We start from the raw sequence: 22,912 nt of genomic DNA, 5'->3' as shown, positions 1-22,912 counted from the left end.
TGTATTAAGAAGCGTATCCTAACCAGGCTCACTACGAGCGCATGCTGAATATACCCTCCCCACCGAACTCCGAGGCCCTGAAAGAAAACCCTTTGCCATCGTAAACGTCATATAGGTGCGCTTCAAATCTTCTTAATCTCCACCCTTGCGCGCTCGAACACGCCGTGGCTCACCATGGCCCCGGACTGGCCCACGTCGGCCTTGGGAGGGAACAGCGTCAGGCGGGCGTACGTGCCGGCGCCACGTCTCTTGGAGAGGTAGCCCGGGTTGATCACGAGGACACTCTCGACGACCTGCTTTTGTTAGTCAAGTACTTGGAACGAAGACGACGGGACTCACCTTGGCAAACGGAGGCAAAAAGCTGGGCGCCACAAGCACATCCGGTCGAACATTGACCATCTCGCCCAGCTTCAGATAACTAAGATCCAGCATGGCACCGGGCGGGATCCCCTCCTCGGTTCCCGTCTTGGGCAGCTTCTGGCGTTCCGTCGGCGGGAAGAGCGGGAAAAAGTGCCTCTGCTCCAACAGGTACCTGCTAAGCCTCGACAACAGCGACGAATCCGCGGGGCGGCCGCCGACGAGCTCCTCGTGCCGCAGCTGCCAGAGGATATCCTGCGACGATATCCCCATGACCATCTCGTTGACGGACAGCGTCATCGGGTTGGTGACGATCCTCGCCGTCTTGGGGAGGCCGAGCTCCTTCTTCAGGACCGAGTCCTGCGGCCACGAGACGTGTTTGTCGATGACGTCGCGCACCGAGGGGACGAGGAGGATGGTAATGCTGGGGTTGGCGGACACGAGGCGGTTCAGCGCCGGGGAGAACATGTACTTAAAGACGGTCGACATCGTGGCCGTGTCCGGCTCGATGACGGCTTCCTCCGGGAGGTCAAAGTCGCCCATCGCAATCAGAGGATGCTCGCTGTCGATGAAGGGCCCCGTCAGCACCAACGCGTCCGCGTACGTGTCGGCGGCTTGGTCGCACAGAGCGTGCAGCGGTTCAAAGTCGAGGTTGTCGTCCGCCGTGTACGGCCCGGAAGCGTAGAGAATGTTGAGGGGCGCCGGGTCCGAGTCGGTGTCCATGGCGTCGGGGTCGCCTCGCAGTTTCTCGCGGTGCGCAGCCAGTGCGGCCGGCGTCGATGCCGCGTTTGGCAGCAGAGGCACCTCGAGCACGTCCTCGACGACAAACTCGTTGCCCGAGGTGTTGATGCCCTTGAGGGCCACAATTTGGCCGGGGAAGAAGCTGTACCCCTTGTTACGCATGTTCAGGGGCGCCCGCAGACCACCGCCCACCCGCCTCGACATCTCCAGCACCAGCGACGCCGCGTTCAGCTTTCCCTCTGGCGCATCCGAGGCGATGCGTCCCACAGCAATCACCTCTGTCGTGCTCTGGCTCGCCGCGTTGCCGAACTCTGAAAAGTCCAGCTTGTGGTAGTCCTGGATGATGTGCATGAACTCGTCTATCCTGTCGTCGAGGATCTCCGACGCCTCTGACAGCTTCATCGCCAGGGGCTTGTACGCCAGCTTCTTTTGGTCTGATGCCGCCGTCAACTTGATGCGGGGTTCGGGGTATGGGCAAATCGGCGGCTCGGGAGCGTTGAGGTGGTCGTTGAGCACTTCCACCGTCTCGCCGGCGTTCTGTCGGTCGTTGAACGAGCTGGGTCTGCTATCGTTAGTGTCTGGGAAGGCGAATGCGGTCCAAGTCCTTACAGTGACATTGCGTTGAGTTGTTCCTCCATCTTGGAGGCCCCCTTGTAGTCTGGCGAGCTCGAGGGGATCTCGGCCTTGACCCGCGACATTGTCGGCGTCTCGTGCGTCTTCTTTCGCAGACTGCTCGGCTTGTTCAGCCTCCCTGACGCCGGCGTGCTGGGCACCAGTCCATCCAACATGCCAAAGACGTCGCCGCCGCCCCTGCCGGCTCGTGGAGTACCGTGACTACGCTTCTCCGTCTTGATGTGCGTCTGCTGGCGGTTGCTCTTTTCCAGTGCGTCCTGGATGTCCTTTTTGAAGTTTCGCACGTGCACAATATCGGGGTCCATGGCGTCCATGTCCATCTTGATGCAGAAGGACTCCCATTTGTAAAAGAGGTCCTCGGCGGACAGGTCGTGCAGACGCAATAGGGATTGCAGTTCGGTGAGAACTTCAGGCTCGAGGCCCTTGTCTCCCGAGGTGAAGAACTCCTTCAATTCCGCTTCCGCCATTGTTTCGCCTGGTGGTGTTGTGTGCCGTGAAGTTGAGTGCCGGGAAGTTTGACGACGGAACATTTAGGTGGGACGCGACGAGCGCGTCTTGGTGGGATGGCGCGTAAAGTGTTGGCGGGGCATACAGTGTGTGGGAAGTGGGCACGGTCTTGCAACGACACCTCCTTGACAGGAGCTTCTCGTGCCTGCTAGACTCCATTGGATTCGATTATTCTACTTGGATACCTAACCATGCTTCGCTAACCACTCGCTCGTGACGTACGTTCCTATGACACCCCTACCAGACGATATTGTTGCGAGCCCATTCCTCCTGACGGTCGGCCTCCTGTTGTGCCATGTAGTCCTCCGTGGCCGTCCTGGCCATCCGAGACGGAGCAAACTTGACGACGGCCTCCGTGCTGACCTCATACTTAATAGTGCCGTCCTCGTGCTTGTTGCCGAGGTCCGCCATGCCTCCGGTGAGCTGGTCGAGGTAGGCGCGGTAGTTTTCGGACTTGCGGATGCTGCACCGGGTCGACTCCGACTCGGAGTGGGCGGTCAAGGACGACGCATCCCTGAAGTAGCGCAGACAGCCGGGGCACTGCAGCTTGGCATTATAGTGCGAGGCCGCCGACTTCATGTGGGTGATGAGGGCGCCGCTGCTGGGAAAAGTCTTCCTGTTCTGCTGTCAGTATCTTGCCATGCAGATATGGAAGGGGCTACGAACTTGCAGGACGGCTGAGGACACTTGTACTTGTGCGTGAGGGTATTGTAGTACTTTCTGGGGTCAAAGAGCCGGTGAGACGGATTGTTCACGTCGTCCACTTTCTCTTTGCCATTATCCGATTGCTGAATGCTATCCAGGCTCTCGGTGACCTCCTTCACGTTGGGAAAGTCGTTGGGCTTGAAGAAGGACGGATGAGCCATGTAGGCCTTGTCTTCGAACTCGGACTGCGCGTCCACGGTGGACATGGCATCAAGGTTGGATTGCGCCTCGAAGGCGGACTGGACGCTGGGGTGGGACACGGGGAAGTAGTCTCCGAACTGGGAGCCGCTGCGCTTCTCGAGCTCGTGGGAGAAGGTGAGCTTCTGTGCGCGGATCTGGTCGACGTCTGCGCGGCGAATCCTAGGGCACTCGTTGTGCTCGAGATGTCTCATCCATCCAGCCAACCGGACAAACTTCTTCTGACAGCCTGGGCAGGTGAGGTTCTGCTCCTGCGGGTGTGCCTGTTGTCGTTAGTCCATGTCGAGTGCTGGAGACTTGATAGCACTCACCTCCAGAAGATGCTTGTTCAGGGCGTCCTGGCTGTTGAAGTCGCGGGTGCACACGGCGCAGTGGATGTGGGTTCCCTCGGTCAGCATCGCCATGCGCTTGTGTCCCATCAGCTCCTCGAAGCTGGGGAACCTCCTGCTGCAGACGCTACAGAAGACGGCCTCATGGGGGGCCGGCTTGCGGATCAGAGGCCTGCTGGACGTGCCGCTGGTGACAGACATGGTGATGTTTTGGAGCGGCGATGATTTGGAACGGGGAGTGATTTCCAACGGTGTGATTTGCTGAGACGAAGGTGGCCCGTCTTGTAACGAAGAATGGATCGCTGAATATTTTCTTTGACGGAGAGAAAAGATGGAACAAATTCCGATGCCGCCGGTGGATTTTACAAGCGAGAGGGTTTGGCTGCGCTTTGAAAAGGAAGGAGGAACGTAGGCAGAGGGAAGGAACGAGTCACTCTTGGCCCCCTATTCAATTGCGGCTGCGAATCTGTTCCGTCTCCTATAAATGTGTCTACTTTTATGGCCGGGGCCAAACGCAAATGTCCCCTCTACAGGTCAAAGTTGCCAATGTCGGTTGTCAAGAGACACCGCGAGTGTTCGGCAGCCATTGTCGTCAATGTGTATGGTTGTCTGGGGCCCATCTCTCGGCAAAGAACTGGGAGTATTTCGCCATCACAAGACACGCCCACTTTGGATTATCAGGCGTCGTTTGGCTATTCTCGTTACGAATAAGCCAGGAATATGGCCAAGCAGAGCCGAGTGGTGATATCACGGAGACTTTAGCCCTTCCATCAACAGGCATAACATAGATCTTCAGGAAATGGTAGCAGACCGACCCTCGTCAACAGAGAACAAGGCGTCCTCAAACATCTCAACAAAAGACTCTATGGAGAAAGGGGTTCGAGCAGTTGATGGAATTCCCGTGGGATATATGTAGGAGCCTCGACCGAACCTCTTGCAGCTGGATCTTTCGTACATCTTGTGGCCAGAGCCCAGGGCAACGAGGAAACTAACGCAAGATGGAGAACGCTGTCCACTGGAACGATCAAAGATGGTACAGCTTTTTGGAGGCTTAGGTGCGTGCAATCCTAATGCCCCTATTCTGTGTCTCGTTCTGGCTAGTCTTCGTGGGCATCTCCAGAGCCCAAACCTGAACCACAAGCTTCTGCTTTGGTCGTCATCACTTTGAAACCGGTTTCTGAGTAGGCCACGGGAATCTCGACCATGGGACAAGTTGAAAGGCAGTGTGCGGTGCGTCCAAACAGCCTCGACCGGCCAGTCAAGCATTCTGCCATCTGACGGTAGATCAGGAGAACATCCGTCTTCACCAAGGTATCCGAGAGACCCTGCAAGAGCATTCAGTCGCCTCGAAGCACATCTGCCCCTTTTCACACCAGATTCGTCCCACAGTCCCAAACTCGCCTTGGAAGTCTACGCCTTCACATGCTTCGTGGCATCGAAACCGAAGATGCGACCCTGGCACAAATGTCTCGAACAGCCAAGCTTTGGAATTGCCATGCGTCGTTGGACTGGAATGCCGATGATGCTGAACGTGTCTCGGGTGACTCAGATATAGGCCGTTTGAACCGCTCCCTGGGGTCTGCGTTCCCAGCCAGCCAACCACCAAGATCTAGTCAGCTGCAACGGTGAGACAGGAATTCCTGAGACAGTCTGACGTTTCTTTGGCGTGACCTTTGCCATCCAGGCAAGTGAACCCCTCCACCTCACCCAGAATCCCATGGTGACCATCGAATACAGGGTTGCCACGGAGGCGTTCTTCAGGATGGCGGCGGTTCTGCTACGGACCTTTCATGCCGGACGCAGGCAACGGACGAGACTCCCATACATCGAAGCAGACGTCGAGAAACGCCACAGTGATGGCGTGAGTTGACGTGTAACCAAGCCTTCCGCGCCTCCCCGTGTAAGTGCCCAGATCGCATCGATCTACTGCTACACCATCCATCCCATCCGAGACACTGCAGCACCATCAGTCAACTGAGGAATACAAATAGGACTCTCGTCACCTCGGTATCGCTCACCAGCGCGCGCATCATCCACCGACCAAAGATTGCAAAATCTCTGCCGCCCATTCAGTGACCATCTCCACCAGAACAAAGAAAAAGCCGCACACCAGCCTCCAGCACTAACTTGGTCTGGACATACTTGATTCAAAGAACGAGCCGGCCAGCCACTCGCTCTCACAGTTTCTGCGGGACGACAACGACCGGATACCCAGATCTAGACCGGAACCCGCCAAGGTAGCGTATCGCCGTTTGGCTATCCCTCTTGGTGGCTTGATTCCGCGCCGGCAGCACCGCAGCCCTGGGATCATGAGACAAAGCCACCGGATCGCTTTCCAAACAAAGTCGGCGATCTCTCTACCCGCCCGCCATTGATGTTTTAATCTGCCGGTTTGAAGAGTCTTAAGACGAGGGTCCGCCCCCTTTTTCGCGCTGACGACCCAACCGCGAGGACCACATACGAAAATAGGAGGTCGGAAACGTCAGAGCCCTTATTCCAACATACAAATACCAACTTCACGACAAACCCGCATTCCCACCCACCATGTCCCTCGCGCAAAAGCTCAAACGGGAGGCAATAAGCCGTCCCACCTGCGAAATGCCTATCCCCTTCCTCCCCTTCGTCTTCCTCGCCCACTTCACCCAGACAATAACCTCCGTCCTCACCAACGAGGCCCACCGCACAACCGCGAACCTCACCCACCACCTCGAGGGCCTCCGCCTCCAGGTCCGCGGGCCCGAGCACACCTTCCACCCCTTCTCCCGCTTGCCAGCTGAACTCCGCCTCAAAATCTGGCAGCACGCCTGCGACACGCCGCGGACCTTGCTCGCAACCCACGCGCCGAACCCTGCTTTGCTTGCCGTGAACCGCGAGGCACGGTACGAGGCCCTGCGGCGGTATACCCTCGTCCGGCTCAACACCTGGGGCGACAGGCGGATTTACATCGACTTTTTGCGGGACACCATCGCCGTTGTGGAGGGCAAGGGCGGCGGCGGGTTCCCTGTCCGCGGGGCGCGGCATGTCATTGTCGTGTGCGAAGAGCCGTTTCGGAACCCAGGGTCGTGGCTAAAGTGTCGGTACCGGGCTGGGTTGGAGACTTTAACGCTGGTGTTGAGTGGGACGAAGACAGGCAGCAGGATTCCTGCGCCGCTTCCTGAGATCCGGGAGCTGTGTACGCCCGAGGAGGTTCAGCTGAGGCTTGGGTACTCGAAGGAGGAGGCCGAGAGGATAGGGGAGGAGGTGAGAGAGTTGGCTGAGGGCTGGGGGTATACGCAGATTCGCGTAGGGGAGTTTATTGGAAGTTCGTAGGGGCAGAGACGAAGACGAAGGCGGAGGAGGAAGCGTAATGATCTATGGACACGACATCACAATACCCATTTCACATGTAGCCAATCTTCTTAATTCTCAACTCGTACAACATTATACACCAATCTTTCAAAGCTTACTCCGTCCAAGATAAACCTCCCCAAGCCGCAACTGCTCAGCCGCCTCCTTGACCATCTCCTCCACAATCTCCCCCGCCGGCTGAATCCTATCAATCGCACCAGCAACCTGCCCCATCAAATGCGGAATCTCAATATCCTCCCGCCCCTGCTCGAAATCATGCTCAATCGGCACCGTCCCGCCCTCCGTCAACCTCTTAATCTCCTCCGGTCTCGCATGCCACCCCCTGATGTACTCATTCGTCTTCATCCTTAACGGCCGCCCGCTAATCACCAACGTCCTCTCCGTCCCCTCGAACCCGCACGACACAACCTCCTCCTTGTGCTCCTGGCTACACCCGGCCTCCACGCTCGCCACGAACCGCGTGCCAACCCACACGCCCACGGCTCCCTGCATCAGCGAACTCGCGAGACTCCGTCCGTTATACATCCCGCCTGCGGCAATCACCAGCGCAGTAGACCCCTTGAGCATGGGCGGCTTATACCGCCTCGCGACGTCCACCACCGCGGGGATCAGCACCGAATTCGCCACGTCCCCCGTATGCCCGCCCTTCCCCGCCCTGCGCGCAGATGATATCGACGCCCAGATCCAGCGCCTTCACAGCGTGCTTCGGATGCCCGACCATATTCATCACATAGATCCCCGCCCCGTGCAACCTCTCAATCACTTCTTTGGGGGGGACCCCCACCGCGCTCACAAACAACCGCGCGCCAGACGCAATCGTAATATCGATGAGCTCGTCGAGCTTGCCGCCCGTGTAATCGTGGTTCGTTTTGCGCGCGTTCCCGCCGACCTGCGGCAGCGCGAGGTCGACGCCAAAGGGGAGGTCGGGGGCCTTGAAATTCGCCTTCATCTCGGCAATGATCTCGCGGAGTTGGTCGGGGGTGTACTGGAAGCCGCCGATGACGCCTAGCCCCCCCGCGTTGGAGACGGCTGCCGCCAAGGGACCGCCTGACGTGCGGGCCATGCCGGCGAGGAGGATCGGGTGCTGGATGCCCAGGAGCTGGGTTATGGGTGTTGTGATGGGGCCGGAGGGTGCCATCTTTGTCTTTGTCTGTCTGTCTGTCTTACACTGGTCTTGGCGTGCTAGTAGTCGTCTTTGGGGTGGTACTCTAGGCGGGAGATGATATACAGTAGAAGCGTATGTGCAGTTCAAGAAAGCGCAACAAAAGGCCAAGAGGCTGGGAATAAAAGGGAGCTCAATGACACGCTTGGAGCTAGCCGTCGAGGAGTCGTGCCGAAGCACCTAGGTAAATCCGGGGTGAAGAGTGTGGGGTTGGGGGGAGCTCTTTGCGGGGAATTCACACCGAGGCAATTGCCTTGTTGGGACAGCAGCTCGCCCGCCCGTGACCCCGACCCCCAGCTCCGGAGCGGCCTGAAACGGGCAACCACAGCGGCATGTGAGTCGGCCATTCTCTGCCCCGTCCCCCGTCTGACCGTCCGACCGTCATGGACAGTACGTCTTCACACGTTCACACGGGCTACCAAGTCACGACATCACGACGCGAAGGGGGAAAAAAAAAGGTCAAACTGACGAGCGCCGCGCCATGCACCGCTTCTATTGAAATGCTTGCCCTCATCTCCCTGCATTGGTATCGTTATGACATGATTATCGTTGGCGTCGGCCCAAGTAGTATACAATTAAAACACTCCCCACAAGACATACATTCACCACGACTCTGGTCTATCGAAAGCTCGGTAGACGCGCCGGGACGAATTCCTCGGTGCGTATGTACTGCTCTTGCGTGGTGGACCGAATGACCGGCGCGTCGTCGTCGCCGTGCGTAGACCTCGGCGGCGATCTTTGACTCGGAGAGTCTGACACGTAATCCACCTCATCGGCTTTGGCGTAGTCCGCCTCGGACGCTGGCTCCTCGGACGTCGGCTCGTCGCCGGCGTCGTGCAGACCCCGTTCCGATGCAAGCTGCAGCGCCGCTTGTCGCTTGCGCTCGACCTCGTCGTCCTCCTCTCTCCTGATGCGCTCCTCCTCCCTTTGCAGCTCCTCCATCGAGGCCTCCATGGACGGCGCGACCGGCGTATCCGGCGTCGTGGGCCCGCTCGTTGAGCTCCGCCGCACGCTGGGACTGAGCATGGAATGGCTGGAATCGATCGTCGCCCTCGATACCGTCCGCGACATGGGCCGTCCGTCGGCCCGCCGCTTGCCCTTGCTCGCCTTTGTCCTGCTGCTGCTGCGGTCGTCCCGGACCTTGTCCAGGACCATGAACTCGTCGTCAAACGGCACGGCGTCCTCCTCGCCTTCGCCATCGCTGGGGAACAAGTCGCCCCGTGACCGGTATGAATCTGACGACACCCCGGACCCCGTCGTCCCGCTGCGATTCCTAGTCTTGGCGATCCGGCTCTGGAAGACGTCGTCGTGGCCGTCGTCATCATCATCATCGTCGGAGTCGTGCGTGAGGAGCGGCTCCGTCTCGCCCATGCCCATTTCGCCGTGCTGCCGCGGGTGATCCTGCAAGTCCGCCGCGCTCGGCTTGTAGCGGAGCGTCTTGCCCAGCTTCCACGGCAGCTTGCCCAAGAACCCAATCGGCTGCGTGCTGGGGATCACCGTCGGATCGGACTCGAGCGCCTTGCTCCCCCTGCCCCGCGTGCCGTAGCTCATACCGCGTTTTCGTTTAGGTTGGTCCTGCTGCACATCACCACCCCCCGTATTATTCTTCTGCTGAGACCCCGTGCCCGCGAGCAGACGGTCCCAGTCGTCGTTGCCCCAGCCGCCCAAAAACCCGCCGTCCTGGTCCTCGGCGTACCAGTCGTCGTAAAAGTCGAAGCTGTATTCCGCCCTCCCGCCCGCTCGGTCTCGTTCCCGTCGCCTCCTCGCCCGCTCCTCGCGGTCGCCGAGACACGGGTTGGCGCATTGCTCCAGGGAGGCGGCGAGGGAGGCGAGGCACGGATTGATGTAGTGGTGCTGGAAGCTCCAGATGCCGGCGGCGGCGTTCTCCGTCACCTCGCCGGCGTTGTGGGAGATTTGGTTCCATCGCTGGCGCAGCCGCGGGTCCTCCAAGAAGGCCATGTTGGTGATGGCTGCTGCAGGGTATCGAGGGATGACGTCGCGGGCATCAAGAAGGGAACCAAAGGAAAGGAAGTGGAGTTTGGGATGTTTTTTCAAACGATCGGCGCGGCCTCGACCTGGGGTGCAAGCAAAAAGAGCAAATGTCGAGGCCCTCGTATCGAATTGCTGATGATGGAAATTCAGGTAAAGAAAAGTCCAGAGGCGAAGGGAGCCATGGGACGTGGATTGGGCGAGTAACGGTTGGTTTCAAGTGCGCCGGAAACAAAAGGCAGCCTCACCTCAGCTGTCAAAAGTTGGGCTCAACATTCCGCTGGTTGCAGCAGGCGGGCGCGGGCGCAGGCAGTCAGGGTGGCAGGCAGGCGGCACTCCTCTTGGGGGGCCCTTGGGGTTGGGGTCCTTGGGGTTCGCTGCAGCTGCGGGTGCGGGTGCGGGTGCTGATGCGAGCCCAGTGCAGTCGACTTGGACTTTCGGATTGTCAAGGCCCATGGCACGTGCGTCGGCACTGTCTGTGGCTGGTGGCTCTCTTATCGCAGACTTTCCGGACGGATAAGGCACCTCTACTCTGGAGGTTGGGTGGGATTGACTTTGTGGATCCGGGGAAATTGCAGACCTCCCGCCAGGTTGCTGACCAACTGTGGCTTAGCCTATGGTGAGACCCCTGGAGATCGACGTCACCCCTTCAAGGTATCGGAAATGCATCGTCATTTATAAACTTTGGGCCTCGCAACGTTTAACTTTGGGGTACAGTCCCCGAGACTTGATAAACTCTGCCGAACAAACGAAAGCAAACGAAAGCACGTGGAGATTTGATTGTATTCCGAACCACTACAGACGCCGAACGCTGCTACTCTAGACAGAGCTTGCCAAGGACCATCGTCATCTTAACCCCTGTGCTTGTTTGCTCGTAGAAACCATGACGGCAACGCCCCTCGTGCCAGCCAAACCCATTGAAAGAGGTCAATGAGTGCCAGGCCAAGAATGCAAAGCACAAAGGTCCTAAGAGAAGACCGACAACAGCGCATTCATCTTTGCCTGACAGAACTGTCCGACACGTGAAAGAACACGGCCAGTCTTCTGCTTGAACGACATATGCTTCTTCTTGTGATGCCACATGGGCAAGATGGCAGCCGTCTCGCTGGTGGACTGAGCATCCAACGCAGGCCCAACCGGTGTAGCCCCCGAAACTCTCTGTCCGGATTCCTAGTGGCCGTTCGTTGCAGCTTGGGGTACTGGTGGTCTCTCTGGGCCGTAGGGTCTGGGGGGTTCTGGCTCTCCAGGCTGGGGCTCCTCCTCCGTGTCATCGTCAAACTCGCTCGGATCCTCCTCGCCCTCCTCCTCCTCGTCGTCCGAGTAGTCGCTGCCGTCCCCGTCCATGTGCCCGTTGCTGTCCGAATAGCAACTCTCCAGCGTCGCCGCCGCTCCGGGCGGAACCTTGCGGCCCTGCTGCTGCATCTGTTCAATGATGCTTCTGAGCTTCTCGGCCCTCTTGATCGCCTCGGCCGCTTTCTTGCGCCAGTCCTCGCGCTCCTCGGCCATGCGGATGATGTTGGCATTCGTCGCCTCGTGCTTGCGTTTCATCGTCTCGTTCTCCTTCTCCAGCCGCTTCGTCTTCTTGGACATGTCCTCCATTTCCTTCCGAAACGTGAGAAAGAGATCGTTGCTGTTGTTGAGCGTGTCCTCAACCTTGATCTGTCAGCAAAAAGCTCAGCCTAAACCTCTGCAACTTTTTGTCAGTCATCATACCTGCTTAAACTTGTCAACATAGACGTTGAGTTGATTCCGAAGCTCCGTCTCCGTCTTGGTAAAGGTCTGGACCTGCGCCTGGAGATTCCGCGCTCTCGTCGACTCGGCCTCCGCGAGCTTCTTCTCTCGTTCGTAGCGCGCCATGTTGTATTGCACCTCCAGCTCCTTGGTGCGCATCGTGGAGTGGAAGTGCAACTCACGCAACTCGTACTGCTCGATGAAGGACTTGAACCGGTTCTTGAATCTGTAGGGGGTTAGTCCAGCGCAACAACGACGGCATGTGACATACAAGGTGTCGACGCTCATATCCACAACCTGCTTCCGCGGATGGTCCTTTTCTTCTTGGATTCCCTCCAGCTTGGCCAGCAGGGCCGCATGCTTCTCGTCGTACGCAGAGCTGTTGTGCTTCAGGTTGTCCTGGAGGGTCTTGTTCTCGTTCTAGGTACACAAAGTCAGCCGTGTCCCGTCCTTTGATGAAGGACCGCAAACCTTGTACTTGTTGTTGTCCCGTTGCAGTTCGCGACAGAGCTTCTCGAGCTTCTCCTTCAGGCCGACCGTCTTGCTGAGCTCGGTGCGATTCGCATCCTTTTCCTTTTGCAGGGCGTCCCCGCGTTTCTTGTTCTTCTGGTTCTCGCGCTCTACACGGCGCATGTCGGCTAACAGTTCGCTGGATCGGCGGGTGAGGTGCTCAATCTTTTGCAGATCGCTCATCTTTGCCACCTGCTGGGCCAGATCGCGGTTCGCACGCTTCACCTCGCGCTCTGTTGCCGTTAGCCCCGCCACTGTAGAAATGAAACCCCACGAACCGACAGCACGAGAGGCTCCCGCCCTGTGCCTGATCATGATCATGACCATGACCTTCGCAGGCTTGGGCAAACACACACGACTCGGCCCCTCCGGGAGGGGTAAGGGCATGATGGGAGGCGGTACGCACCAATCTCAGCTTCCTGATCCTTCTCTCCAGCTGATTCTTGCTCTAGCTGCGAGATGCGTTGCGCGAGTAGCTTTGCAGACTCGTTCGAGTCGACTGCTTTCTTCTGCTTTCCCTTCTTCAGAGACGCCGCCGGCGGGTGGGCGTGACCATCTTGACCGTTGGACATGTCGGCGTCGGCCTGGCTGAGGGGCATTTACTCGGCGGGCAGGAGGGGTAGTGGTTGTATGTGTTCCTTCCGTGTCGTCGCCGACGAATTCGCATCCGTGTTCGATCGATCGAGCGGGTCGGTGTCGGTGTCGCAAAATCGAGTGGTCGTGGGCGTCGAGTCGAGAGTCCCTATTTCCCCGCGGCAGTCTCAACCGCAATGTTCGGAGCCAGCAGTCGGTTTGTGTGCTCTCGTCGTCGCTTTCCCCTTCATGGACCTCCTTTGCGGATTTCCGACGTTGGACGGAACGACGGGCTAGGGCGAGGTGCCGTAGGGTGAGGTAGGTAGCGTGGTGTCTGCGTGGTTCAGGCGTGCGCATTAGAAATGCCACTGTACTCGAGAAAAACGGGTGGAGGAGAGACTTGCTGCAGGCCTCGTTCGTGCCTACCCGTCTAGTACCTCTTTTGGGTCCGGGCCGGGGAAACTCTGCGGTCCAGGTACGAATAATCTATCCGGATGCCAATAGACCGGGATGAGTACGCAGTAAGAGAATGAATTGCCCACGATCCCACTGGTCGCCTTTTGGAATTCGCGATTTCCCAATTTCCGTTGGCGGGCGTGGAAGGGAGGAGAATAAAGTGCATCTGGAGAAAGGGCGACAGAGAAGGTACTTGCCTAGCGGACGACGTGCCATTCTACCGGGCGGCGTCGCTGTTGTCGGTTGCACCGTGTTAGCTGCTCGTTAATGCGTTACGCAGGCCCAGGCCCACTGACCCGGTAGTGCCTCAGAGAGCGTTTTGGTGAATACGGACCCCACATGCCCTGTGTGATGACGAATAGCGGCGGACCAGCGCCGACCACGCCTAAAAATTTCCAGCCAGAAGTCAGCCGAAGCTGCGAATCGCCTCCTACTCCACAGTGGCTCCTCGACCGTAGGCCATTCAGTCACCCTCGAAACGAACGAAGCCTTCTCCTTCCGACTCTCCCTCCGGAATGAGGCTCTGATCCCTCTGCAAACAACTCTCATCCGCCAACATGCTGCGCAACGCCGTCAACACGGCCAAGAAAGCCGTGACCGAGCTCTCCCAATATCCCAAGCCCGGCGACAAGCTCCATGGCTTCACACTGCTAAGGACGAAGCACGTGCCGGAGCTGGAACTGACTGCTCTTCACCTGCAACACGACAAGACCGGCGCAGACTACCTACACATTGCCCGCGACGACAGCAACAATGTCTTCTCCATCGGCTTCAAGACAAACCCTCCCGACGACACGGGTGTGCCCCATATCCTGGAGCACACCACGCTGTGCGGCAGTCAGAGGTGTGTTCACCTGTGACCTATCCGCCTTGCCCTACTAACTTGACCAGATACCCCATCCGCGATCCCTTCTTCAAGATGCTGCCGAGGACACTGTCCAACTTTATGAACGCCTTCACGGCCTCGGACCACACCTTTTACCCGTTTGCGACGACCAACTCCCAGGACTTCAAAAACCTCATGTCGGTATACATGGACGCGACGCTGCACCCTCTGCTCAAGGAGTCCGACTACACGCAGGAGGGATGGCGCATCGGACCAGAGAACCCGCAGGCCGCCAACGGCGAGAAGAGCGATCTCGTCTTCAAGGGCGTCGTCTACAACGAGATGAAGGGCCAGATGTCGGATGCCGGCTACCTCTTTTACATTCGGTTCCAGGACCACATCTTCCCCGACATCAACAACTCTGGCGGCGACCCGCAAAAGATTACCGACCTGACGTACGAGCAGCTGCGTAAGTTCCACGCGGAGCACTACCACCCGAGCAACGCCAAGCTCTTCACGTACGGAGACATGCCCCTGTCGGACCACCTGCAAGAGGTCAACGCCCAGCTCAGCGCGTTCGAGAGGATACAGGAGGACAAGACGATTCACCAGCCGATCAACCTGGCTTCTGGGCCTAGGGAAGTTACCGTAAAGGGCCCCCTCGATCCCCTGGTGGACCCCGACAGGCAGTACAAGACGTCCGTCTCGTGGATCATGGGAGACTCGTCCGACGTTGTCGAGTCCTTTTCCCTGGCGCTGCTCTCTACTCTGTTAATGGACGGCTACGGGTCTCCCTTGTACCGTGGACTGATCGAGGCCGGTCTCGGGACAGACTTCAGCCCCAACGCCGGCTACGATAGCTCCGCCAAGCTGGGCATCTTCTCCATCGGCTTGACTGGCGTCCAGGAGGCCGACGTGCCCAAGCTCAAGGCCGAGGTCCAGCGCATCCTCCAGGAGGTCCGGCAAAAGGGGTTCGACAGAACAAAGATTGACGGATCTCTCCACCAGTTGGAGCTGGCGCTGAAGCACAAGACGGCCAACTTTGGCATGTCGATGCTCCACCGACTCAAGCCCAAGTGGTTCACGGGCGTCGACCCATTTGACTCGCTGGCGTGGAACGACACCATTTCGGCCTTTGAGACTGCGCTCGCCAAGGGCGGGTACCTGGAAAGCCTCATTGACAAGTACCTGCTGAACGACAACACCCTGTCCTTCACCATGTCGCCGTCAACCACGTTTAGCGAAGACCTCGCTCGCGAGGAGAAGGAGAGGCTGGCGTCCAAGATCAAGCAGGCGTCTCAGGACGCCGGCGGCGACGAGGCGGCGCGCAAAAAGTTTGAGCAGCGCGAGCTGGACCTCCTTGTCGAGCAGGGCAAGTCCAACACGGAAGACCTGAGCTGTCTGCCGACGGTCCACGTCAAGGACATTCCCCGGAGCAAGGAACCCGTGGTTGTGCGCGACGAGACGGCCAACGGCGTCAAGATCCAGTGGCGTGAGGCCCCGACCAACGGTCTCACCTACTTCAGAGCCATCAACAGCCTGGAGAATCTGCCAGACGAGCTCAGAGAGTTGATTCCCCTCTTCTCCGACAGCATCATGCGCCTCGGCACCAAGGACATGTCCATGGAGCAGCTCGAGGACCTGATCAAGCTCAAGACGGGAGGTGTGTCTGTTGGGTACCACTCTACGCCTTCGCCCACCGACTTCCACCAAGCGAGCGAGGGGCTGATGTTTACGGGCATGGCGCTGGACAGAAACGTCCCCGTCATGTTTGACATTTTGCGCAAACTCGTGCAAGACACGGATTTCGACAGCTCGGAGGCCGCCCTGCGCATCAGACAGCTCCTCCAGGCGTCTGCCGACGGTGTGGTCAACGATATTGCCTCATCGGGCCACCAGTACGCCCGCGGCTTCGCGGAGGCCGGGCTCACGCGGAACGCCTGGTTCAGACAGCAGATTGGCGGCCTCTCGCAGGTCAAGCTCGTCACGTCGCTTGCCAATCGTCCCGAAACGGATGGTCTGGCGGACGTCATTGACAAGCTCAAGCAGATCCAGAAAATCGCGCTCGCCGGTGGTAACTTCCGCACCGCACTCACCTGCGGGGCAGAGAGCACGGGCGCCAACCTCAACGCCCTGACTAGCTTCATGTCGACCCTCCCCAAGGACCTGCCCCTGCCGTCGGCCTCCCAGCCAGCGACGCTGCAGAAGAACATCAAGTCCTTCTTCCCGCTACCGTACCAGGTCTATTACGGTTCGCTGGCGGTGCCCACCGTCTCGTACACGTCTGCGGACGGCGCGCCGCTGCAGATCCTGGCGCAGCTCCTCACGCATAAGCACCTCCATCACGAGATCCGCGAAAAGGGCGGCGCTTACGGCGGCGGGGCGTACTCGAGGGGACTGGACGGCCTCTTTGGGTTCTACTCGTACCGCGACCCCAACCCGCAGAACACGCTCTCCATCATGCGCAACGCCGGCCGGTGGGCCGCGGACAAGGCGTGGGCGGACCGCGACCTCGAGGAGGCCAAGATCTCCGTGTTCCAGGGTGTCGACGCGCCCCAGTCGGTCAACTCGGAGGGCATGGGCCGGTTCACGTCCGGCATTACGGAGGAGATGAAGCAGACGCGCCGCGAGCAGCTGCTCGACGTCTCCAAGGACCAGGTGCGCGAGGTGGCGCAAAAGTACATTGTCGACGCCCTCGCCAAGGAGGAGGAGAGAGTCGCCTTCTTGGGCGAGAAGCGCCCGTGGGTGGACGGCACCTGGAAGATTCACGAGATGGACATTGGTTCCGAGTGAGCCATGCGCGACCGGTTTGTACCATAGAGACCGTAGAAAGGGGGCAATCCCTTCCGGTCAGATCTGTAACCATATCTGTACAGCACCCCATGTTGTAACATTATACCCACCTCCTGAATAGAAGCAATTGTATGAGGTCTTTTCTTCTGTCTTTCTTCTTCTAGTCTAGACACCTACCGACGCGTTCAGATACGATACGTCTTCCTGCCACTCTCAATGGCTTGGAGACCACTAGACAACGCAAGACGAAGGAAACGATTCTTGAGCCAGGGTAGCCTATACAGGATAACCGGCTCAAGAGAAAGGCTCGTGCTATCAGACCCAACATCCTCAGCTTTGGATCGTTGGACTAAGGCGCAGAGTACATGCGACGTTGTTGATCTTGCTGGTGAGTACTCGTTCGGTATGCGGCGACGGAGAGAGATGGAGAACCAATCAAGTGCGGCCAATTACAAGCCGGCAAATCTAGGCTGAGGGACTAAAAGGGGAGATGCTCGGGATGGAATTTGTGGAAAAAAGTAAATAGAAAAAAAAGAAGAAAAGAATGGCATGGAATGTAATTGGGAGAGACAGTGCCCCGCATACGTCACCTTCAAGGCACAGCGCCACAACTGTATTGTCTTTTTTCCTCGAGATTCTTGTGCTACCGTGTGACTTTGAATTTCGACTTCGGCACTGCGGCTCGTGAAAAGGCTTGGGGGACGCCGAGGGGCATCCCGAGTGGATGTTTAACGGGAGGCAGCCCAGAGACAACTTCTGTTAGGACTTGGGGGGAAGAGCAGTGCCGTGACTATGCGCCAGTGAGATTTAGAATGTGGTGGTGTGGGAAAGGGCACATGCTTCTGGCACCCCAATAGGTGCCGGTTGGCCATGATTTCCGTCTTAAGTGATGCGGCCGTTGGGAGACGGACAGAGTGCCATCGACAGTCAGCGAATTTGTGACAGAAGCTAAACCGGCTGCCCGTACATGGGCTGCTTGGGACGAGTGGCATGGGAAGAATCAGGCTAATTCTGGTAACTGTCCGAGTGGAACACTGCGTTGAGGGAATTTCTTTCCCTTCAGTAAGGAGACAAGTAGCCCTTCTTGCAAGCGAGGCATAGGCGGCGGCGGTCTGGACGGGACAGGCCTCGTTACTCTTGCCAACACGGGTGAGGTGTTCCGTTTCGTCAAGCAGCTGCCAAACTTGGTGTCGTTGTCCTCATGGTCTTTGGACTCTGATGGAGAAATGCGACGTTTGAAACGGTATAGTTAGGGTTGGTTGTCTCCATCACACCCACGAGTCACAAGTGTGGACAACTACAACCAACTCCGAGTCTCCTCAAGTCTCGGGAAACTTGGAAGAAACACCGGGTACTAGCGACTAAGGCCGTCAAGTTGACAGCAGGCGTTAAAAGGCTAAAGCTAGTGAAAGCTGGGGCAAGGGAAATGGAATTGGAACCGGAGGGGCGGGCGGGCGAGGATGACAGCGAGACTACGGAGTACTGGTGTCCAAGGCTCCAAACTGGTGCTTCTCGAACTGGGAAACGCGTCAAGTTGCGGTCTGGGAAATTTACCGATGGGTCAGCGTGATCGTGATGGGGGGACTATCTGGTACGGGCACGCGAGGCGTGTGAGCTGCAACACGGTCCTGCATGAGATTGACAGAGAGAAGAAGATCAGAGACGGTCAAACAGGTACTGGGCCATTGGCGCATGGGATATGGAACTTGGGAAGAGCAGCTGGTTGGCGGTGGTGGGCTGCGGTGAATCGTGATGCATGGCAGATGGAGCTGCAAGAAAGCAAAGACGGCAGCAGTAGCAGCAACGAATTCGTAATGGTGGAGGAATTCCCAGCCATAGCCAACCCTCCAAGTTGAGGCCTTCCACATCCACCTGCTGGGATCTGTGCTTCAGAGACTCTAGGAGGTTTTCCCGATGGAAGCACTGCAGAGCGATGGTCCTGGGACTTGCTGGGGGAGAGAGCACATCCACTGCGGTACCTCGTTCTGCATGTTCCGGTGTCTGAGCTGCAGGGGTGACAACGTGACGGAGGGGGATGTACTCCATACATGACCTCACGCTGAAGAATGGGCAAACGAGAAGGTATCCAGACTCTGGAGGCCGGACTCTGGAGCTTTGGTGGGATCAAATGGAGACGGCATCCGTACTGGGCATGCTGCTGCAGTGCTGGTCCCCCTGGACAGTTGGACCGGGTACAATTTGGAACTTGCTGTGCTCGAGGCTTGACTTTTCGGACCGTTGTTTGTTGGGTACGAACTTTGAAGTAGAAACTTGAGATTGCCAGCTTCAGGCTTTAGGCTTCAGGCAACTTGTTTGAATGGGACGGATATTGAAACTGGGTACGACGGGTACTTGGCGGGCGAGCATCATTATGGAGACGGCTTGAACCTTGCCGCGAGGTACCTTGCCTTACATCAGCACATCAGCACTCCCTCTCTCCCAGTGTGAGCGCAGCATGGCTGTGAAGCTGACAGGGGAAAATTTTGAAAAATTGTGGGCAGGTTGTGCTGTTGATGGTCGTGAACTGTGGGTGGCCAACCTCGCATCCCGGCTCCACTACTAAGGTACCAAAAAGAACCTGAGGAAGACAGACGAAACCCTCCTCCAGGCTCCGGGACCTCCACGGCCGTCGCAATAAAAAACAGTTCCCCCCCGCCACACACTTACCTCCCAGGACACCAACCCAAAGGTTCATCGTCAACCCGCACCACGCAACAGCTCCCGCTATTCGCAACATTGCAATTGTTATCCAGATACAGCTGCCTGGACTTTTTGGTTTCGACCCTTTCGTCCGGTTTCTTTGTCTACTTGGTGAGTCAAGTCCCGACTGTTTTAAACGGATCCCGCGCGGTGGCGCATCTTCCCGAGCAATCACATGGCATCGTCATCGCCAGCTTTTTTGCACCGCCAGCTTTGGGAAAAACCTACCACGCATTTGGCCCAAAACCACCACACAAAATAAAATCGCTCTCACAACAAGCCGCATCTCCCCCTTTCAGTACCACAACCACCACAACCGCATAAACCGCGCATACAAGGAATCCTTTGCTAACCAAGTGCATCGTCTGCCCAGATCTATAAGATCAACCCCTTTCACCGCCAGACTTAGCCTTTGGTCAACTCAAAGGCACCACAGCCCAACACGGCTTCTCTGGCCGTGAGCTTCGTCAGTGACCAAGATTTCAGCGTACGAAAGACTCGACACATTGTCAACGCCATCCCCCCTCCACCGCCTGCAGTCGTCTAAGCAGAAGCTCGAGTTCTACCTCCTCGACGGTTTGCTTCACCAGACGCCCCCGTCCAACCCCACCCCCAACCAGCTGCCGCATAAGACGGGCTCTGCAGCTCTTCCTCTCGCCGAGGGGGAGTCGAGAAGACCTCGTCAGATCACTGAGGGATCTGTCTGCTACCGCTTTCGACCACCCTAGAACTCTCGTGTTGTTCTAGCTTTTTACCAACCCAGGGACAGTATCAAGACTTTGATTCTGCCCACGCGTCGAAACACAGACCGACCACCCACCCACACACCTCTCTTCAACTTACCACCACCACCCCGTCAACCGCTTGGATATGGTTATGGCAACAGCCGCGATCGAGCACTTTGCACCAGCTACTATCAATTATGCTAGTACCTACCACCAGCCGATCCTCAAAACATCGCACTTTGCCGATCACCCCGTCAAACATGGAGTGATCAACCCCAAGCAGCTGATTGGCGATGCTCTCCGCCAGCGTGTCGAGAGCATCGACCATGAGATTTGTGAACCAGGCGACGAAGACACCTTCTTCGTCGGTGATCTCGGCGAGGTCTACCGCCAGCACATGCGCTGGAAGCTCAACCTGCCGCGCGTCAAGCCCTTTTATGGTGAGTCCTGTGATAACCCCCCGTATCAAACCACACTAACAAGTGCAGCCGTCAAGTGTAACCCCGACCCCAAGGTCCTGCAGCTCCTCGCTGCCCTCGGCACCGGCTTCGACTGCGCCTCCAAGACGGAGATTGACCAGGTCCTCAGCATGGGCACCGCCCCCGAGCGCATCATCTACGCCCAGCCCTGCAAGACCAATTCGTACGTCCGCCACGTCAAGGCCATGGGCGTCAAGCAAATGACCTTTGACAACGCCGACGAGCTGCGCAAGATTGCCAAGCTCTTCCCCGAGGCCGAGCTGTACCTCCGCATCATGACCGACGACGAGTCGAGCCTGTGCCGCCTGAGCATGAAGTTCGGCGCCGCCAAGGAGGCCACCAACGAGCTGCTCGGCGTCGCAAAGGACCTCGGCCTCAACGTCGTCGGCGTCAGCTTCCACGTCGGCTCCGGCGCCTCCGACCCCATGGCCTTTTACAAGGCCGTCTACGACGCCTACGAGGTCTTTGAGCAAGCGCGCGCCTACGGCTTCGAGATGAAGACGCTCGACATTGGCGGCGGCTTCTGCGGCGACACCTTTGAGGACATGGCCGCCGTCCTCCGCGGCGCCCTCGACGAGTACTTCCCCGCCAGCAGCAACGTCAACATCATTGCCGAGCCGGGTCGCTACTACGTGTCGGCCGCCTTCACCATTGCCTGCAACATCATTGCCCGCCGCACCGTCGACGACCCGTCCCTGGGCGAGAAGCGCTACATGGTCTACGTCAACGACGGCCTCTACGGCAACTTTTCCAGCATCATGTTTGACCACCAGCACCCCGTCGCCAAAGTCCTCCGCGCCGGTCCCCAGACCATGTACGACACCAGCGCCGCCAACGCGTGCCCGGACGGCGAGGGCATCCGCTACTCCGTCTGGGGCCCCACCTGCGACGGCATCGACCGCATCACCGAGACAATCTCGTTTGAGCACGAGCTCGACGTCGGCGACTGGCTCTACTTTGAGGACATGGGCGCCTACACCAAATGCTCCGCCACAAAGTTCAACGGCTTCCCCGACTCGCACGACGTCCTATACGTCTGCAGCGAGCCCGGCGCCAAGGCCCTGCTCAACATGTAGGGTTGCCAAGTGTGTTCGGAACGTTGTCGTCTTTGGTTTTTGGAATTCGAGACTAGGAAACGGAAAAAAATGGAGAGAGAAAAGGGAAAAAACGAAAAAAAAACATAGACTTGGAGAGACCACAAAAAAAAGAAACTCCGGCCCAACAGCACGCATTGTAGAAATGTAGTCCATTCACTTCGCCTGTCAGTTTGATAGAAAAATATGCTTGGGAATAATACAGCTTTTTTGATCACGGGCCCATAATGCGTTGCCAAACTCTTCGTCCGTGTGCCATGTATCTCGCTCGTCAATGTATCACCAAAAGCTTAAACGTCGTGACATACCTAACGTCCAAGACTTCCAACGTCGTGATCGGCAACACAACCCAAAAGCCCCCCTTCCCCCTGACTCGCCAGTACTCATGCAAATCCCCCAACGTCAGGATGAAGAGCTCTTATGCAAGGTACGAAACACAACCTCGCCGCACTCGTGCTGGCAGCCTTAGCCGCAGGCCGCAGCCAGTGATCTGGGGTCTAAATTTGCATGGCGGGATGGGGAGGGTTAGGAGTTGTGGCCCCCAAAAAGTCTTGGCCAAAGGTCATTCTACAGTCTAAAGCATCAACGACCCTCGTGCAAGCGAAATCTTGGATTCATCTTTTTTTTTCTTCTCTTTCTCATTACCGCTTTTATCTGATTCGATGCCCGTCGCCCGTCACCGATTCAAACCCCCTTTCCCCCCTTTATCTACTCGGTGGCCAGCACACGCTACGATTTTGCACCAAAGAAGGTTCTCTCCATGAATGCCCTCTTCAGTTTCCAGCTTTGCCGACGTCGTAGCGGAATGGGTGATGGGTGCAAACCCCCAAAAGCTCCTCTTGGTCTCTCTGTCTCTCTCTGTCTAAGCTACGCCATTAAATGCCAAAATGAAAAAAAAGTCGTGGGACGCTTCAAGAGTGTGTTTTTTGTTTTGCATCATGCGATCCATCCGCTCCGTTCGTGATTCCCTTTTTTTCCGGCCTCCAGGCCCATTCGTTTCGTTAAAAATGTCTTCCAAGGCCATACCACCATTCATGAACCTTGTGTTTCATCCGA

At 57.7% G+C, this 22,912-nt stretch overlaps 9 protein-coding genes across 9 annotated transcripts; 3 read left to right on the top strand and 6 right to left on the bottom strand.

The window, feature by feature from the left end:
* Positions 1-122: 122 nt before the first annotated feature.
* Positions 123-2,198, bottom strand: POL12 (DNA-directed DNA polymerase alpha subunit pol12; the record flags this gene model as incomplete). The annotated part of the gene is made up of 3 exons (XM_053198524.1): positions 123-293; positions 340-1,660; positions 1,708-2,198. 3 exons carry the CDS (start codon positions 2,196-2,198, stop codon positions 123-125), a joined length of 1,983 nt encoding a protein of 660 aa, XP_053044060.1.
* Positions 2,199-2,475: 277 nt separating this feature from the next.
* N0V96_003437 (uncharacterized protein) lies at positions 2,476-3,671 on the bottom strand (the record flags this gene model as incomplete). The annotated part of the gene is made up of 3 exons (XM_053198525.2): positions 2,476-2,854; positions 2,905-3,404; positions 3,453-3,671. The coding sequence occupies 3 exons, from the start codon at positions 3,669-3,671 to the stop codon at positions 2,476-2,478; spliced, it is 1,098 nt and encodes a 365-aa protein (XP_053044061.2).
* A 2,343-nt stretch (positions 3,672-6,014) lies between these two features.
* Positions 6,015-6,779, top strand: N0V96_003436 (uncharacterized protein; the record flags this gene model as incomplete). Its single annotated transcript, XM_053198526.1, has 1 exon — positions 6,015-6,779. The coding sequence occupies one exon, from the start codon at positions 6,015-6,017 to the stop codon at positions 6,777-6,779; it is 765 nt and encodes a 254-aa protein (XP_053044062.1).
* A 126-nt stretch (positions 6,780-6,905) lies between these two features.
* Positions 6,906-7,385, bottom strand: N0V96_003435 (uncharacterized protein; the record flags this gene model as incomplete). Its single annotated transcript, XM_065756838.1, has 1 exon — positions 6,906-7,385. One exon carries the CDS (start codon positions 7,383-7,385, stop codon positions 6,906-6,908), a length of 480 nt encoding a protein of 159 aa, XP_065614605.1.
* Positions 7,386-7,392: 7 nt separating this feature from the next.
* Positions 7,393-7,956, bottom strand: N0V96_003434 (uncharacterized protein; the record flags this gene model as incomplete). Its single annotated transcript, XM_053198527.2, has 1 exon — positions 7,393-7,956. The coding sequence occupies one exon, from the start codon at positions 7,954-7,956 to the stop codon at positions 7,393-7,395; it is 564 nt and encodes a 187-aa protein (XP_053044063.2).
* A 642-nt stretch (positions 7,957-8,598) lies between these two features.
* N0V96_003433 (uncharacterized protein) lies at positions 8,599-9,939 on the bottom strand (the record flags this gene model as incomplete). The annotated part of the gene is made up of 1 exon (XM_053198528.2): positions 8,599-9,939. The coding sequence occupies one exon, from the start codon at positions 9,937-9,939 to the stop codon at positions 8,599-8,601; it is 1,341 nt and encodes a 446-aa protein (XP_053044064.1).
* Positions 9,940-11,139: 1,200 nt separating this feature from the next.
* Positions 11,140-12,809, bottom strand: N0V96_003432 (uncharacterized protein; the record flags this gene model as incomplete). The annotated part of the gene is made up of 5 exons (XM_065756837.1): positions 11,140-11,622; positions 11,683-11,926; positions 11,972-12,120; positions 12,172-12,443; positions 12,617-12,809. The coding sequence occupies 5 exons, from the start codon at positions 12,807-12,809 to the stop codon at positions 11,140-11,142; spliced, it is 1,341 nt and encodes a 446-aa protein (XP_065614604.1).
* A 987-nt stretch (positions 12,810-13,796) lies between these two features.
* Positions 13,797-16,858, top strand: CYM1 (Mitochondrial presequence protease; the record flags this gene model as incomplete). Its single annotated transcript, XM_053198530.2, has 2 exons — positions 13,797-14,083; positions 14,131-16,858. 2 exons carry the CDS (start codon positions 13,797-13,799, stop codon positions 16,856-16,858), a joined length of 3,015 nt encoding a protein of 1,004 aa, XP_053044066.2.
* A 3,570-nt stretch (positions 16,859-20,428) lies between these two features.
* Positions 20,429-21,838, top strand: SPE1 (Ornithine decarboxylase; the record flags this gene model as incomplete). Its single annotated transcript, XM_053198531.2, has 2 exons — positions 20,429-20,723; positions 20,772-21,838. 2 exons carry the CDS (start codon positions 20,429-20,431, stop codon positions 21,836-21,838), a joined length of 1,362 nt encoding a protein of 453 aa, XP_053044067.1.
* Positions 21,839-22,912: the final 1,074 nt, after the last annotated feature.

The sequence above is a fragment of the Colletotrichum fioriniae genome (assembly GCF_027942845.1).
Source record: "Colletotrichum fioriniae strain IMI 355084 chromosome Unknown scaffold_3, whole genome shotgun sequence".
In the NCBI taxonomy this organism is placed as follows: domain Eukaryota; kingdom Fungi; phylum Ascomycota; class Sordariomycetes; order Glomerellales; family Glomerellaceae; genus Colletotrichum; species Colletotrichum fioriniae.
This window is presented reverse-complemented; position numbering and strand designations above follow the sequence as displayed.